This window comes from Aristolochia californica, unplaced genomic scaffold (assembly GCF_029961685.1).
Source record: "Aristolochia californica isolate CCGP_79_NKW_82.1479 unplaced genomic scaffold, dmAriCali1.0.hap1 SCAF_2, whole genome shotgun sequence".
Taxonomy (NCBI): domain Eukaryota; kingdom Viridiplantae; phylum Streptophyta; class Magnoliopsida; order Piperales; family Aristolochiaceae; genus Aristolochia; species Aristolochia californica.
Genome location: NW_027181881.1, coordinates 48745425 through 48762605, shown reverse-complemented (window position 1 = coordinate 48762605; position 17181 = coordinate 48745425). Strand labels below are relative to the sequence as shown.

Genomic DNA, 17181 nt, shown 5'->3' with positions numbered 1-17181 from the left:
TATCTTACTACGGCAAAGCTTGAATCGTGGGGAAGCAATTTTAATAAATACATTCCGTTCTCTCGAGGCAACTGAACCCCAAATGCCCATTCCGAGTCACCAACTCCTCCGTTTCATTAATTTTAATCCCACAGAGTACGTAACCTCTTTCTTGACTTGTAACAAATGGATAATGATCTCCATAAAGTAATCATTAATTTGACCATTTTAATGACTCTTATACCCTATACTTGACACCAAAATTCCAGAACCACTTGCTTAAGAAATGGTTCGGGGGCATGAAACTCTTTATCATGGGACCCACGTATCTAAGAACCATTTCTTATCCGCCTCGTCATAAAACCGGGCATTTCGGTCGTGGGACCACTTTCTAAAACGTGCGGTCGAGATTGAGTGAGCCTGATTCACATTGCTTCTGCGTACGTTTTACTAGCTGGCGCCACCAATTCGTTTTTAATGCCCACGCTTTGAGATACGAGATAGCGCGCTCTCGAAGAGAAAAGCCCCAAGTATTGACGTTTAGCGCGTGCGCAGGCGTGGTACGTCCGTATATTCTTCGTGACTATTCACGTTAGCCACGTGCCCTTGAGGGACCCGGATTCCGTCAAAATGAACGGTGAAGATATTCTGCAGGTGCGTCAAATGCGTTGGAAGACGATGATGAGTAGAGGAGGTTCCTCCGTCCCTCTCACTTCGATTTGGGTTGGTGGCACACGTGACGCTTCTATTTTTTTAAATATAAAGTGGGTTTGGATATTCGAAATTACTTTTTTATCTAAATTTAGTTAACCTAATTGTCAATTTGGTAATTAAAGAGAAATTACCCAATATGTCTTCCATATTTCCAGGTTCTATCGGATCAGATTTTCCAATTCTTCCTCCTAGGATTCAGGATTTAAGAAAACCCCTCTTCAAATTGAGAACTGGAAAATCCAATTCCGGGAAATGCATTTCCGCAATTCAGAAAATGACAACTTCTCCTGTTAAATAATAATAAAAGAAAAAACAGGTAACAACGAAGAAAAGGCCGATCGGTCTGGTAGTTTTTTTTTTAGGGTAATTGGTAGTTGAACCCATAATGAGGATATCTAATTAGAGTTTAACGATCCTTAATCTCAAACTAATTACTAATCTGTCTATTAATTACGGGGAAGTCCGAAGAGAGAATAAAAGCTGCCACGGAAAAATCAAAGCACCATTTATATTGACTATTATCACCATTTTAGATCAACGGCCGAAGCGATTTTGTCTGCTTGTCCGTCCCCCTATCCGGTGACTTCTTACCGGCTATCGCCCGTAAGGCTGTAACTCTCTAACAGGGGGGGAGGAGGTTAGCTACACAGACAGTCGTGGACCCCACGTCTTCCGTCCCTATAAATTCAGCCTTCTGATATATGCTCATTTTTTCTTCTCTCCTCTTCCCCGACGCGGCAGTCCCATCTCTCCGTGCCATTCCCGGCGGCCGTTTGCCGGAGTGCGGACGCGGAAGCCGTCGAAGGAGATCGTCCTTTCTCCTGCTCTATTCTTCCGTGTGAGTTGTCTATTTGGAATATGAGAATAGTTTTAGCAAATGGCTCTTTGTTCCCTTTTCCAGGATAGATCCGGTTATGTTTCCGAATTTATCTCGATTTGCTCCATTGCATGGAGAAAGTGAACGACTTTGAGCTGCTGTCCGAAAGAATTTGTGATCTTTAGATGCAATGCTCTGGTTTTGGTGCACTTTTAACTTGATCTTGTTCTTCACTGCATTATCTCGCTCTGTGTTGGTCATCTTGTTTATTGCCTATTATGGAAGATAGTGATCTGATAGTGTAGCTTGTTTGCTGCGAATCTTATGCTATCGTATCAAGCTGTTTGGTGTTGTTGACAAATCAAAAACTCCTTTATTTCGTGGATCTGTAATCTTGCTGATGTTTGCTACCATGCTCCTAACTTCTTTCTTTTTTTTTTACTTGCTTTGTGTTTGTTTCAGATCTTCGAAACAACTTTTTATCATAAATATTCTCTCTTGAAAACTGAAGTTATGGACAGCACTCGTGAGCCTGGGCTCCGTAACGTGCCTTCCCAGTGCTCCATCTCGGAGGCGGTCGACTATGACCTCTCACGGCTTCTCGACAGGCCGAGGCTCAACATTGAACGGCAGAGGTCATTCGATGAGAGGTCCCTCAGCGAGTTATCGATTGGTATTCACCGAGTGGATACCCATGAGAGCATGTACTCTCCCGGGGGACGGTCTGGTTTAGACACCCCGGCTTCTTCGGCTCGCAACTCGTTTGAGCCACACCCTATGGTTGCCGAAGCATGGGAGGCTCTTAGGCGATCACTGGTGTTTTTCAGGGATCAGCCGGTTGGGACAATTGCAGCTTATGATCATGCGTCCGAGGAAGTTCTAAATTATGACCAGGTATGTCAAAGAAAATCCTTTCTCCTCCATTTTATCTCGTCGCTTTTTTTCTTTGTGCGTTATAAGTAACCGTGGTGGCTCTTTTCTGACTTCTTCCTCTGATGGGTACTGATATTTGGATTCCAATGTTTTCTTCGTCTTACTTTTCCCTCTGGACTGTTGCATTCACATTTGTTATGAGCTGCAATTGTAGATTTCACTTGTTCAGTATCTTAATGAGCCTCGTCTTAGTCATCTTTCCACAATTAGCCTTCATATTGTGGCTAAGATTCCCTTGTATACGAATTTAATTTGTTTACGGTGATTGAACTAGTTTTAGTATTATGACATTCAAAAATTTTCTTATCGGAGTTTTACAACCCATTCTTTGCTATGCATGAATATGCTTGTAATCCATTTCATTCTGTGTTAAGCACAGGTGTTTGTTCGAGATTTTGTACCTAGTGCTCTTGCTTTTCTAATGAATGGAGAGCCAGAGATAGTTAAAAATTTTCTTTTGAAGACTCTCCACTTGCAAGGATGGGAGAAAAGGATAGATCGTTTCAAGCTTGGAGAAGGAGTTATGCCTGCCAGTTTTAAAGTTCTTCATGATCCTGTTCGGAAAACTGATACCCTAATTGCAGATTTTGGAGAGAGTGCAATTGGAAGAGTTGCTCCAGTCGATTCTGGGTTTTGGTGGATTATTCTGCTCCGTGCATATACAAAATCGACTGGGGATTTGTCTCTTGCTGAAACACCCGACTGTCAAAAAGGGATGAGGCTCATCCTTGCTTTATGCCTGTCAGAAGGATTTGACACATTTCCAACCCTTCTCTGTGCTGATGGGTGCTCCATGATTGATCGAAGAATGGTAAAATTGCTCTGTTATACTGTTGTTATCTAATTCTTTAATGTTTGGATTTCTATGTTTTATTCGTCCATTTTTTTGGTACTTGGCATATATGATTCTTTAATTTGATATCGTTACTTACGGATGTGTTTCTCTCAAACCTTTTTTAACCACGGCTTCCATGAGATGCTTCATGTTGAAGATTTTGATGAGGTCTTCCATTTTAACCTTTAGGTTTACAATTCTACTACCCAGCTTCTGGCAGGACTTAAAAAACTGTACAAAATGCATTAGCAAATCCAGATAAATTTGCAGATGACCTTAGCTATTACCGGTTTAAAGCATGATTTGACATGGTGTAGCAACTTGCAGACAAACTTATCACTGAAGGAGGTTATGGTGACCTCTAGTATTGAATGTAGGCTTCGCATACTCTTGTCAGTGGTAGAATGTCTTTGATTTCTGAAAGCCAAAAAGTCTCAATGATTTGTATATCCTTCGACATTTATCTGTCATTTCTCTCTGCTATGCTGCATATTTTAGAAAATCTTTCTGAATGATATTTCATGCGTGCAAGTGCATTCATGCCCCTTTTTATCCTTTTTTTTTAGCATAGGCAAATTTTATTCAAGTCAAGGGCCCTTTTTCTCCTTTATATTGGATAGTCGAAGTAAAATTTGTTCAACTGTATTTTGGATTTATCTACTTCACTTATATTATGCACAAAATTTTGCAGGGCATATATGGATATCCTATTGAAATTCAGGCTCTCTTCTTTATGGCCTTGAGGTGCGCTCTGGCAATGCTCAAGCATGATGCAGAGGGGAAAGAATTTGTAGAGAGAATTGTGAAGCGCCTTCATGCCTTAAGTTACCACATGAGGAGTTACTTCTGGCTTGACTTCCAACAGCTAAACGATATCTATCGGTATAAAACAGAGGAATATTCTCACACGGCAGTTAACAAATTCAATGTCATTCCTGATTCAATCCCAGATTGGGTGTTTGATTTCATGCCAACTCGAGGTGGCTACTTCATTGGTAATGTGAGTCCTGCAAGGATGGACTTCCGATGGTTTTGTTTAGGGAACTGTGTTGCAATTTTGTCTTCACTTGCCACGCCCGAACAATCTATGGCAATCATGGACCTTATTGAATCACGATGGGAAGAGCTGGTTGGAGAAATGCCTTTGAAAATATGTTATCCAGCAATTGAGAGTCATGAATGGCGGAATGTGACTGGTTGTGATCCTAAAAATACTAGATGGAGCTACCATAATGGAGGTTCTTGGCCAGGTTCGTCAATCTGAAGTGCTCTCCTCTTTTATTTGTCCTGGACTTGGATCTTGTCATGACCATTTAACTTTTCTTATCTGAATTGAGTTCTTCTAAGAACTAATTGATTTACCTAATACAGTTAATAATGTAGCACACACTGAGGATTTAATTTTAAAGAAGACAACAGAATCAGAAGCTGCAACAATTTTCACCTATTTTTGTGTAGTTTCATGAAAGCTTATAATGCATCACTGTGATTGTCTATTTAGTTTCCACATTGATCTGCCTACCCTATGAACTGTTGTAGATGTGATAATCTGAATTTTCAGTGCTTTAGTGGTTGAACAGTGTCTGTATTAAATATGAATGAACACTGACTATATTAGACACCTGTCCCTGTTATTCTTTTGGTTAATTGTTAGGGACTGTTGTTCTGTCATTTGAAAACATAATGACAGGAAAAATTTCCAATTGAAAACATTTTCTATTGAAAAATAATATCTCTTTCACCAGTTTGATCGCATTTATGCCTTCGTAGTTTATCTATCGTAATTTCCCTAGTGGACTAATAGGAAATTCATTTTCTTTGTGCTCTAACTTTTTGTGGTTCCAGAGTAACTGAGCGGAAAAATTCAATTAGTCCCCCCAAAATCAGCATATCATAAAGTTTTGGTCGAATAGAAAATCTTCTATTTATCCTTTTTCATATTCAATTGGCAAAAAACGTACCCTTTTAATCTATGTGATGTATTCTTATGTGAAAAATCATTGAGCTACTAAAAGGCTCTTGCATCTCATCCACAGAATCTAAGAGTGGATAGCTAAACGGGCATATATGTTTTTATGTATTGCATTTGGTTGGCTAGTACCCCTTTAGTGGTTTTTCAGGCCCTGGTGTACCGGAGTGAAAAAGGAAAATCCTCTGGTTTCTGTGCATCTTGAACAACAAAAAGAGCTTATTTATTTTGTATGTGTAACTGTCCTTTCTCGTTTGCATGCTGACAGCCTCTTATTACATAATAATGTCAATTCATTTAGCAAATCTGTTCTGCCTTAATTTCCTTGCAGTTTTATTGTGGATGCTCACTGCTGCCTGCATCAAGGTAGGGCGGCCACAGATCGCCCGAAGAGCAATCGAACTTGCAGAGAGCCGCCTTCTAAAAGACAATTGGCCAGAGTACTACGACGGAAAACTAGGAAGGTACGTTGGAAAACAAGCAAGAAAATTCCAGACATGGTCAATTGGAGGATATCTTGTGGCCAAAATGATGTTGGAAGACCCATCTCATTTGGGTATGATCTCATTGGAAGAAGACAAGCAGATGAAGCCGATTCTCAAGAGATCAAGCTCATGGACTTGCTAAGACAGAAAGCGGTCCATCGGTCAAATTTATAGTTTTTGCCTTTTATTTTTGCCACGATTGTTTGTAGGATGTTGTCGTTTGCAGGAAAAAAGAAGAAAGATGGGTTTGAATGTGTACATTATGAGAGGCATCTCGCTTTTCAAATAAAAAATGGAACATTTGACTATCCTTCCTTGACTTTTAGATGACTAGGTCCTCGGTAAAGCCTGCCCTTTTGTTTTCCTATCCTTATATATATTGGCAGCGGACGTGGAAATGGATGGTATAAAAGACCTGTCCAGACGGCGGGATGGGGCCTGAATTGGTTTGCCTCACTTTTGTCTCGAGGGCGGCCATGTCGGATTTGGGCAACTCTGAGTTTCTTACTGTGCGTACCTAAAAGCGTAACCAAGAAAAAACCATGACTTTGTTTCCTGCCAAAGACGTAATTCTTTTGAATGGTAGTAAGAAATTTCTAAGTTGAAAATATTATTTTCTTATAACAACAACGCAAAGCGGACGAGTTGCGAGCCGAAGCCCCATTTCGTCTACACTATTTTCTCTGATACAAGAACGAATTCCAATTCGAGCCCTTGTCATTTCGGGGAAAGCAGACGAGGGATTTTACATTCCATATTGATGTCTCTTGTAACTAGAGCCACCATGAACAAACAACCTAACTCTGGACCTGATCAGTCATCGGGCTGGGCATGAACCGGTTTCATTAGCACCCTGCCAGGTGATTGTTGAGTCTAAGAACTTCTTGGATCAAGCAACAAGAAAACCAAGCACTTCCGCCAACAGGTGAATAGCCTCAGTATCAAATCATGTTTCAACAGTTATATACGTCAAGTATAAAATACTTATTCAAGTACCTTTCATACGATCTTTGCAACGATGGGATTGATTTAAAAGCTCCTGGTTACATGACGAAATACTCGATAATTTGAATCCTGTGTAGTTTCGGGAAGTCAATCATCCGCTATAAGCTACAAAATCATTCTTTTAGTTTCCTTCTTTGCCTAATACCGGATTACCCTCTCTTTATTTTCTAATAACAACTTCCTCTTCTTGATGGTCCTGAGATGCTACCTGCAAGTCTCGCATAGGAGGGAATATCCTTTCTTCGGACATGAGACACACATATCCATCTCTGGTTCCCAGAACATGTCCATGAGCACCATACTCCTAATTTCTTCAACTGTTCGACGAATATCAAACTGTCGTTTCTCTTGAATGCCTACCCCATCCTCATGTTTTCTCTGCAAACCAACGAAGAAAGTGCGGTTTGGACTCTGCTTTGTTGGGTCTGAGTACTCAATGGGATATGGATGACAAAGTAACATTCCTGATGTGTCCCGCTCAATTTTGGTACCAAACTGCATCAACTGGGTTTCAACCCAGTTCTTCCATCTGCTCATATCATCAGCATTAGCTGCAACAATGTCTATTTGCAGATAATTCTTATACAACTCAAAGAAATGAATTGGCTCAAAGAGAGCATCCCACCGAACTTCAATCACCTGGATCTGCTCACAGATTTCGCTATTCTCCTGAAATATTCTAAGTATTACATGCATAAGTACCTGTAGAAACATTGCAGCCTGAATTCATGCATGGGTAAGCAGGAGTTATAATTGGCATACGATCAGTACGAGGAACCCACCCTGGCAAACCATTTTCACGGTCTTCTATAGGAGATAAAAACACAGGATTTGGCCACCTTCATTGTGTATACAGCCTAAAAAACTGGGAAACTAGCATACTGGGAACTGCATTGGGATAGAGTTGGCAAAGACGGGCAACCAAGATAGCCCAACTATCACCACCAAGGAATCCCATATTATGTGAATAGACACCCTGCCTTCTAGCCCAAAACATCATACACCTCAAAGTCATACAGAAGTATTCAACGTTAGGAACCAATCCGATAATTTGAATTGCATACCTACATTTGCAAAGACTCTGTAGAGTGGGCTCATCAACATTATACAAGATGGATACATCAGTGATATCCAAGTTTTTCTGGAATGTTCAAAAGAGAGACTCTAGCATAAAGGAGATGGATTGATATTCCAGAGAGCTTGAACTTCAGCAATTCGAACAGTTCGTATTTCAGTCACTTCCTCTGTTTCCACTAATACGTTATGCAAAATAATTAAGAAATCTTCCTCCCAATTCACATAAGATGGCCCGACACACAAGACCTCTATGTCTTCTTGAGGGCCATGGATGCCTACGCAGTAAGATCCAAAGGTGAATATGATTGCTTTTGCATCCTCTACTATTTGAACAGGGTAACCCTTTTGGCGGCTTAGCTGCTTGACCCAAGCTTTTACAATCTGATCAATGCAACCAAGAACTTGCTCCTTTTTTATGGAGTCTTCATTGCTTTCATATAATCCATAATCTACCATTAATTTCTGTAAATTCAGGTTATTGCCAATATCGGCCTCTGTGGGCTCTGCCAAGGAGAGTGGTGGAGTCAGACCATAATACCTGGAAGCATTCCCTTCCGATGAATAGTTGCTCTCCAACTTTGCCATTTATCCACTGAAAGCAAACAACAATCTGCTCCCAACAAATACACGAAAGGGCAAACTTAAAGAGTCCTTTGTAGCCAACTAGGAAAACACAAATGCTTTTCACTCTTTACACAACACAGTGTTAAAACAGAATTCAGAAAATCGTAATCAAGATCTGAACCATTTACCATCTCCTCAACGCAGATTGAAGCTCCTTCAAACAATTGTGATAAATTACAAATAAATTATGATAAATTAACTATTTTCTATACTTAATAGATACTTATATATATATATATATATATATATATATATATATATATATATATATATATATATATTTATATTTATATATATACTTATATATATATATATATTTATATTTATATTTATATATATACTTATATTTATATATATATATATATATATATATACAACTTCTAGATAAGAAATTCAATAATTGAAATTTTAGATATTTAAAAATATCATATTCGGTATTTTCTCTTAGTGTCAATGGAAACATTAAGAAAGGGGTCAACAAAACAAACATTTTTGTTACTTATTGGGTATTATTGAATTTTATTAAATTAAAATTCAGTTAACGAATCTTTTTAGATATAAAATTTGATTGAAGGGTGTTTAATTGTTTTGGATATTTTTCATAAACAATATATCACTTAAATGTGGTTAAAAGGGTTTATTCTTAAATTATCTTAACTCATTTTTTAATATCTTTATTATTTTTCATTTATTGTAAAAAAAGACGACATAATAAAAAATACAAGGGTTAAAAGCTCTGTATCCATGTAATAGAATAATAGCACAAATGATTTGTTGAATTTATGAAAAAAGGGAAATTTTCATTGACTTGATGTAATTTGAGTATAATGAGCGTCTATTTATAATACAAAACAAATAGAATCCAATTATAATTAAATTAACTTTATCCCAATTACAACCAAAGTTAAACACTAAGAAGATAACTTTTAGAGCAATTAAACAATTTAACATAAATAGAAAACCAACGTAACTAAAACACACTTAATTGAGACTATTTTGTGAGACCTCCACCTGTGAGACTCATGCACAATTTCACCATATTAAGTATGACTATGTGAGACTTTTTAGTGTGAGATTTATGTAAAATTCTTCTATATATGTTTTTCAACACAATCATATATTGTAAATAGTATATGATGTTGCAACGGGCACACTATTGCAAGTTGCAACTACAAGTGCACGTAAAAGTTAAGCAGTATACGATTTAATAATTAGTAGTGGAGATAAGTAAAATTTTTGAAAACTTGAACCCGACCACGAACCTCAACTTTGAAAAAAACCTGAACAATCTTCATCCCCTAAACCTTGTTCCCATCTTCCATACTCTTGCCGATGGTGCATACCATTTATTGAATATTTATAAAAATAATTATTATAGATAAATAAAAACAACTCACATGAGTTTTTTCCCAACTATGTTTCTACCTTATGCTTAAAAAAAAAACTAAACCTAGGTTTTTAAAAAATAAAAAACCTAAACCTAGGTTTTTTGAGTTGGGCCAAAGTAAGTATGACCAATCTTAGGTGAGTTACACTGAGTCAACTGAGGACCATTTCTATTAAGTCAAACTAGTCTCTTTTTTGAAAAATTTTAATGTATCGATTGAATAGCATTGATCATGCCATGTTTGCAATTATCGACGTTAGTCCCCGATTTTGTTAAAAATTTTAATGTATCGATTGAACAGCGTTGATCATGCCATGTTTGCAATTATCGACGTTAGTCCCCGATTCTGTTATACCGAAGGCTTTAAAAGGCACTTGAGTGGGTGTGGTCGTGTGTTTACGATCGATTTCTTCTCCTTCTTCCTCTGCACGAGCTTCAAGAACAGAGAGCGAGACAACAACCGAGCTTAGAGCAAGGTGAGGACTCGACCTCAATATTGTTGAGTAATGTGGAGTCTGGTCCACACGACTCGATTAGGTGGGCCAAGGGACACGAAGAACCACTCTGATTTCTCTAGCGTGTGTTGTACTCAAGACATTGAATGAAGGGCATTTCTCTTGGTGGATGATTTTTACTCTTCAGTACTTAGAAATACAGCAAAAAAAAACATGGTAATCCCTCGGGGCTCACAGAGAGCGTTCGGAAGAAGCTTGGAGTCTCGGCGCTAGGAGAAAAACAGAGGAGTTTGAGGGATTCGAAAGTGAGAGGGCTCAAAGGCAACGCTCGTACCCGAAAGCGAGGAGTGAGAAGGGTCGAGTGACTCCGATGCCTTTGCCAGAAGAGAGAGTTTGTGGGACTCTCGTTGTTACCGGAATAGAGCGACGATGACGTTGTTGCCAGAGAAGAGAGAGTCGTGGAGGCTCGACACTCGACAATGTGAGCACAGCCACTCGATGCTGTTGCCGAAGAAGAGAGCCGTGGAGGCTCGGGACTTGGCATCGTGAGCACTGCCGCTCGGATCTGTGGTCGGAGCAGAGCAGGTTCAGGTCACGGCGAGAAACAGAGAGAGAGGCTCAGGACTTACAAAATCTGAGCTTATGGTTCTGAACGAGTGGGAGCTGACTTTTCGTGTTTCTCGGAAATAGGGTATCTCTTGCTCGGGAATTACAGTGAGAGAGTCCCTTACAGAGAAGCGCTCTCTGAACTCTCTCGGGATTTCGTATCGGTGCCTGGGTGTGCCCCAGGAAGACGAAACTTCGGTCTTGTCGGGATTCAGCACTGCTGCTAGTAGAGGCAGTTGGGAGGCTTTCTGGTGATGCTACTGGTAGAGACAGCAGGGAGACGTTCCGGTGATGCTGCTTATAGAGGCAGTAGGGAAGCATTCTGGTGCTGCTAGTAGAGGAAGCAAGGAGAGGTGATTTTGCATCGTTCTGGAAGAGAGGCTCTCGACACCCGTCACTGTTGTTACAGAGAACTCTCTGGACTTGTTGTAATGGTGAGGTTGTGTATTGCTATGAGTAAAAACCTTATTAAGATTCTTCAACATAATAATTTTTTTTGCAGCTCCTGTGGATGTAGGCAATTTGTCGAACTACATAAATCTTTGTGTCGTGCGTGGTTACCGCTTACTATTGTCATCATCGATTTTTCCCTAACAACTGGTATCAGAGTAGAGGTTCGGATCTAAGGGAAAACTATGGCTGGAGAGAGACGAGAAGATTGTGTACAAGGACACCGTGCAGTGCAGAGATGCGAGTGACAGGGAGAGTGGGTCCAGTGCACCCACTCCTATTATTCCGCAGTTAGATCCAGAGTCGTCTACTCCTACTGCTACAGTTCGCAGTTGGTGGAGAACTGCATAGTTACGAAAAAACCTTGCAAGATAAAAATTCTAGCAAGTGGGAGCTGGCCACAAAGGGTGTTACCCTTGAGAAACTGAAGTTGTGCACAACTTTAGTTGGTCTTCTAGCATGAAGACAATAGTGAGTTGCAGAGGTAGAGGATGTCATGTTTAAGGAAGAGGGCAAAACAATTGGGTGTACCAATCTCCAAGTGGGAGAATTATTGAGTAATGTGGAGTCTGTCCACACGGCTCGAGTAGGTGGGCCCAAGGGGCACGGAGGACCACTCTGATTTCTCTAGCACGTGTTGTACTCAAGACATTGAATGAAGGTCATTTATCTTGGTCAATGATTTTTACTCTTTGAGACTTACATAGACAACGAAAAAACAAGGTAATCCCTCGGGACTCACATAGAGCATTCGGAAGAAGCTCGGGACTCTCGGCACCGGGAGAAAAGCAAAGGAGCTTGAGGGACTCTAGGCGCACGGAGAAAAACAGAGGGGTTTGAGGAACCCAGAAGAGAGGGCTCAGAGGCAACACTCGGACCCGGAAGAGAGAGTGCTCTGGGGCAACGCTCGGACCCAGAAGTGAGGAGGCTCGAGCGACGGAAGAGAGAGTCTATGGGATTCTCGTTGTTGCCGAAACAAAATGACATCGACGTTGTTGCTGGAGAAGAGAGAGTCGTGGAGGCTCGGGACTCGGTACCATGACCACTGCCGCTCGACGCTGTTGCCGGAGATGAGAGAGCCGTGGAGGCTCAGGACTCAGCATCGTAAGCACTGCCGCTCAGCACTACGGTCAGAGCAGAGCAGGTTCGGGTCACGACGAGAAACAGAGAGAGAGGCTCAGGACATACAGAAACTGAGTTTGGGGTTCTGAACGAGTGGGAGTTGGGTTTTCATGTTTCCCGAGAACAGGGGATCTCTCGCTTGGGAATCAAAGTGAGAGAGTCTACAAAGAAGCAATCTCGGAACTCTCTCAGGATTTTGTATCGGTGCGTGGGTGTGCGCCAGGAAGACGAAGCAGCTGTGAGAAGCTTCGGTCTCGCCGGGATTCGGCGCTGCTACTGGTAGAGGCAGTAGTGAGGCATTCTGATGATGTTGCTGGTAGAGGCAATAGGGAGGCTTTTCGGTGATGCTGCTGGTAGAGGCAGTAGGGAGGCGTTCTGGTGATGTTGGTAGAGGTAGCAGGGAGGCATTTCAGTGCTGCTGGTAGAGGCAGCAGGGAGAGGTGATTCCGCGTCGTTCTAGAAGAGAGGCTCTCGACACCCGTCACTGTTGTTACAAAGAACTCTCTAGACTCGTTGGAACAGTGAGGTTGTGTATTGCTTTGAGTAAAAACCTTATTGCGATTCCTCAACATAATAAAATCTTCTGTGGCCCCCGTGGATGTAGGCAATTTGCTGAACCACGTAAATCTTTGTGTCGTGTGTGGTTACCGCTTACTATTGTCATCATTGATTTTTCCCTAACAAATATCTCTCGCTCTTCCTATCTTGCTAATCTCTGACGAGTGGCTTTGGTATGATTGTGGTTTTTCCCTTGTTTTTTGTTTTTATTTATTGGAGACATTCAGCTATTCAATGCTCCGTTTCATTTTTTGGTTCTTTCTTGCTTCTGTTTTCTTTCTCTTCTTCGGTCTTTGATTTATGCTTTTAATTGTTTTTCTTACCTAACATAATGATTTATGATTCTCCTCCATCACCCTTCGTCCCTCAACTAGACCTCCCAGGCCTCAACAACGCAAGAACTCGAACTCAGTGTCTCTCACTATCTCTTTCGTTTCCAAAAAGGTCGACCGATTTTGAGTAAAACTTTTTGGAGATGAAAGAGATGTTGCGAGGCGTTGAGTTCTTGGAAGGCGCACGTCGTCAGTGTTTCTCTTTGTGATCTTCCTTCATTACAATTGGCATTATGGATTGGGAGCGACGTGAACAACCTTGACTATGTTTTTCTTCTTCTTTTTCATCTTCCGGGTATTTAACATTATTCATATTTCGCGTACACTCTCTCTTTCAACGCTTATTTCTTCTCTATCTTTTTCATTTTTATAATTCTTGGTGCCATTGTCAAGAGGTTGGCCAATGCAACCTAACAGACTAGTCGTTTAAGTGCAGAAAGCCAACCTACTCAGGAGAGGTGGACTGGAACGACCTCTGACAGCCACCCCGCCCCTTACCGCTCCCCGCGGGATTAGAAGGCAGGAAGTGCCAGACTCGGCTCCGATACCATGTCAAGTGGTTGGCCAATGCAACCTAACAGACTAGTTGTTTAAGTGCGGAAAGCCAACCTACTCAAGAGAGGTGGACCAGAATCACCTTTGACAACCATGAAGTGCCGTAACACCGTAACAACCTTGATTGCATTCGTCTTCTTCTTCTTCCAGGTATTTAACATTATTAATTTTTAGTGTACACTCTCTCTTTTAATGCTTCTTTCTATAGAATATAGGAATGAAGAATAATATTACCGTAATTATTATTGATCAGGTGTAAACTATTTATAGAATTATACAGAGAGATTGTAGGTGATTAAGACTCTACAATTTAAGTTTATCTCTAATTCAAACACTAGTTATCTTTATCTCTATCATTATCCTTATATATATCACTACGTTTATCTCTATCTCTATCATGCCCCTGCAAGTTGGAGCTCCAACAAGAGAGTCCAATCTTGATCTTCAAAAAGAATGTTCTTGGAAGTGGTTTGGAGAGAGCAGTGGCATAGGAGGCGACTGGTGCTGACGGAATTTCATCGTCAGGTGGCAGAGCAGCGACATTGGAGGAGGCTAGTGCGGATGGAATTGCATCATTCGATGGAAGAGCAGCGACACTGGAGGCGGTTGGTGCGGACGAAATTTCATTGTCAGGTGGCAGAGCAGCGACATTGGAGGCGGCTGGTGTGGATGGAATTGCATCGTCTAATGGAAGAGTAGCAGCACTAGAGGCGGCTGGCGTAGACGGAATTGCATCGTCCGGCGGAAGAGCAGCGACACTAGAGGCGGTTGGTACGGACGAAGCATCGTTTGGTGGAAAGACAACGGCTGGGGCGAACGGAATCACATCGTCCAGATAGGATGAAGAGGTTCTTGATTGAGGATTTTTTTTTTTGTAATAAAAAAAAATGTCACACGTGCGAAAGCTCACGTGCGAATTCGCACGTATGTGCGCTGGATGGAGCATCCAAGGGGGGAAAATTTCCCCCCTTGAACTTAGGCCATCTCGGTGCTGCTGAAACGGGCGTCGGGAGGCTGGGGGGTGGTCAGTGCTGTGCCCAGAGGGGAGAACGGCGGCAAGCGGCAACGGAGTCAACCTTATTCCGGCGGTAAATCGGTGACGAGAGAAGAGAGAAGGAAGATTTGCGGGTTCTGTGCGGTGCTGGCTATGTGGTTGCCGACAGAGCTAATAGTGTCAAGCGGTAGTGGGGCGACGAGGACATTGGGCAACAATAGAGTGATTTCTGGAGGTAGTGTCGAGAGAGATGACTTTGGAGAGACGAGGGGTTCGACACGAGCGGGGGGGGGGGGGGGTGCAGCTGGGAGGCGTTCCCGTGATGCTGCTGGTAGAGGCAACAGGGAGGCGTTCCCGTGATGCTGCTGGTAGAGGCAGCAGTGAGGCATTCTGGTGCTGTTGGTAGAGGCAGTAAGGAGAGGTGATTTCACGTCGTTCTGGAAGAGAGGCTCTCGACACCCGTCACTGTTGCTACAGAGAACTCTCTGGGCTTGTTGTAACGGTGAGGTTGTGTACTATTGTGAGTAAAAACTTTATTGAGATTCATCAACATAATAAAATCTTCTGCAACTCCTCTGGATGTAGGCAATTTTTTGAACCACGTAAATCTTTATGTCGTGCGTGGTTACCGCTTCCTATTGTCATTATCGATTTTTCCCTAAAAAATCTCTCGCTCTTCCTATTTTTCTAATCTCTGAGGGGTGGCTTGGGTATGATTGTGGTTCTTCCTTTGTTTTTTGTTTTTATTTATTGGAGACATTCAGCTATACAATGCTCCGTTTCGTTTTTTGGTTCTTTCTTGCTTCTGTTTTCTTTCTCTTCTCCTGTCTTTGATTTATGCTTTTATTTGTTTTTCTTACCTATTTTTCTTACCTAACAAAATGATCTATGATTCTCCTCCATCACCCTTTGTCCCTCGTCCAGACCTCCCAGACCTCAACAGCGCAAGAACTTGAACTCAATGTCTCTCGCTATCTCTTTCGTCTCCAAAAAGGTCGAACTATTTATAGTAAAACTTTTTGGAGATAAAAGAGATGGTGAGAGGCGTTGAGTTCTTGGAAGGCACGCGTCATCAGTGTTTCTCTTTGTGATCTTCCTTTATTGCAATTGGAATTATGCATTGGGAACGACGTGAACAACCTTGATTATGTCCTTCTTCTTCTTCTTCCAAGTACTTAACATTATCCAAATTTCGCTTACACTCTTTCTTTCAACCCTTCTTTCTTCTTTATCTTTTTTTTTTTTATAATTCTTGGTGCCATTGTCAAGAGGTTGGGCAATTCAACCTAAGAGACTAGTCGTTTAAGTGCGAAAAACCAACCTATTCAAGAGAGGTGGACCGGAACCTCCTCTAACAGCCACCCCACCTCTTACCGCTCCCCGTGGGATTCGAAGGTAGGACGTGCTGGATCTGGCTCCGATACCATATCAAGGGGTTGGTCAATGCAACCTAAAAGACTAGTCTTAAGTGCGGAAAACCAACCTACTCAAGACAGTTGGACCGGAACCACCTTTGACAGCCATGCAGTGCCGCAACGCCGTAACATCCTTGACTACGTTCGTCTTCTTCTTCTTCCAGGTATTTAACATTATTCATATTTCGCGTACACTCTCTCTTTCAATGCTTCTTTCTATAGAATATAGGAATGAAGAATAATATTGTCGTAACTATTATTAATCAGATGTGAACTATGTATAGAATTATACAGAAAGATTGTAGGTGATTAGGACTCTACAAGTTGAGTTTATTTCTAATTCAAACACTAGTTATCTTCATTTTTATCATTATCTTTATATATATCACTATGTTTATCTCTATCTCTATCATGCCCTTGCAAGATGGAATCCAACAGGAGAGTCTAATCTTGATCTTCAAAAAGAATGTTCTTGGAAGTGGTTTGGAGAGAGCAGCGGCATTGAAGGCGGCTGGTGCGGATGGAATTTCATCGTCAGGTGGCAAAGCAACGACACTGGAGGCAATTGCTGCAGACGGAATTGCATCATCCGTTGGAAGAGCAGCGGCACTGGAGGCGGTTGGTGTGGACAAAATTTCATCGTCAGGTGGCAAACCAACATCACTGGAGGCGACTGGTGCGAACGGAATTGCACTGTCCGATGGAAGAGTAACGACACTAGAGGTGGCTGGAGGGACGAAATTGCTTCTTTTGCTGGAAGAGCAATGACACTCAGACGGAATTTCATCGTTCGGTGGCAAGACAAACGTTGGGGCGGACGGAATCACATTGTCCGAATAGGATGAAGAGGTTCTTGATTGAGATTTTTT

At 41.5% G+C, this 17181-nt stretch overlaps 1 protein-coding gene and 1 pseudogene across 1 annotated transcript; one reads left to right on the top strand and one right to left on the bottom strand.

Annotated features, from left to right (window-relative positions):
* Positions 1–1448: 1448 nt before the first annotated feature.
* Positions 1449–6042, top strand: LOC137955697 (probable alkaline/neutral invertase D). The gene is made up of 5 exons (XM_068802769.1): positions 1449–1531; positions 1973–2404; positions 2823–3254; positions 3970–4528; positions 5579–6042. Exons 2-5 carry the CDS (start codon positions 2024–2026, stop codon positions 5872–5874), a joined length of 1668 nt encoding a protein of 555 aa, XP_068658870.1. The 5' UTR covers positions 1449–1531; positions 1973–2023; the 3' UTR covers positions 5875–6042.
* An 862-nt stretch (positions 6043–6904) lies between these two features.
* LOC137955233 (nuclear poly(A) polymerase 4-like) lies at positions 6905–11463 on the bottom strand (annotated as a pseudogene).
* Between the last annotated feature and the right edge of the window lie 5718 nt (positions 11464–17181).

Bases quoted from the DNA above. Each gene is read 5' to 3' on its own strand.
- LOC137955697 (XM_068802769.1), top strand. From the start codon at position 2,024: ATGGACAGCACTCGTGAGCCTGGGCTCCGTAACGTGCCTTCCCAGTGC. The intron at 2,405-2,822 runs GTATGTCAAAGA...TGTTAAGCACAG, and splicing joins AAGTTCTAAATTATGACCAG to GTGTTTGTTCGAGATTTTGT. The intron at 4,529-5,578 runs GTTCGTCAATCT...ATTTCCTTGCAG, and splicing joins TAATGGAGGTTCTTGGCCAG to TTTTATTGTGGATGCTCACT.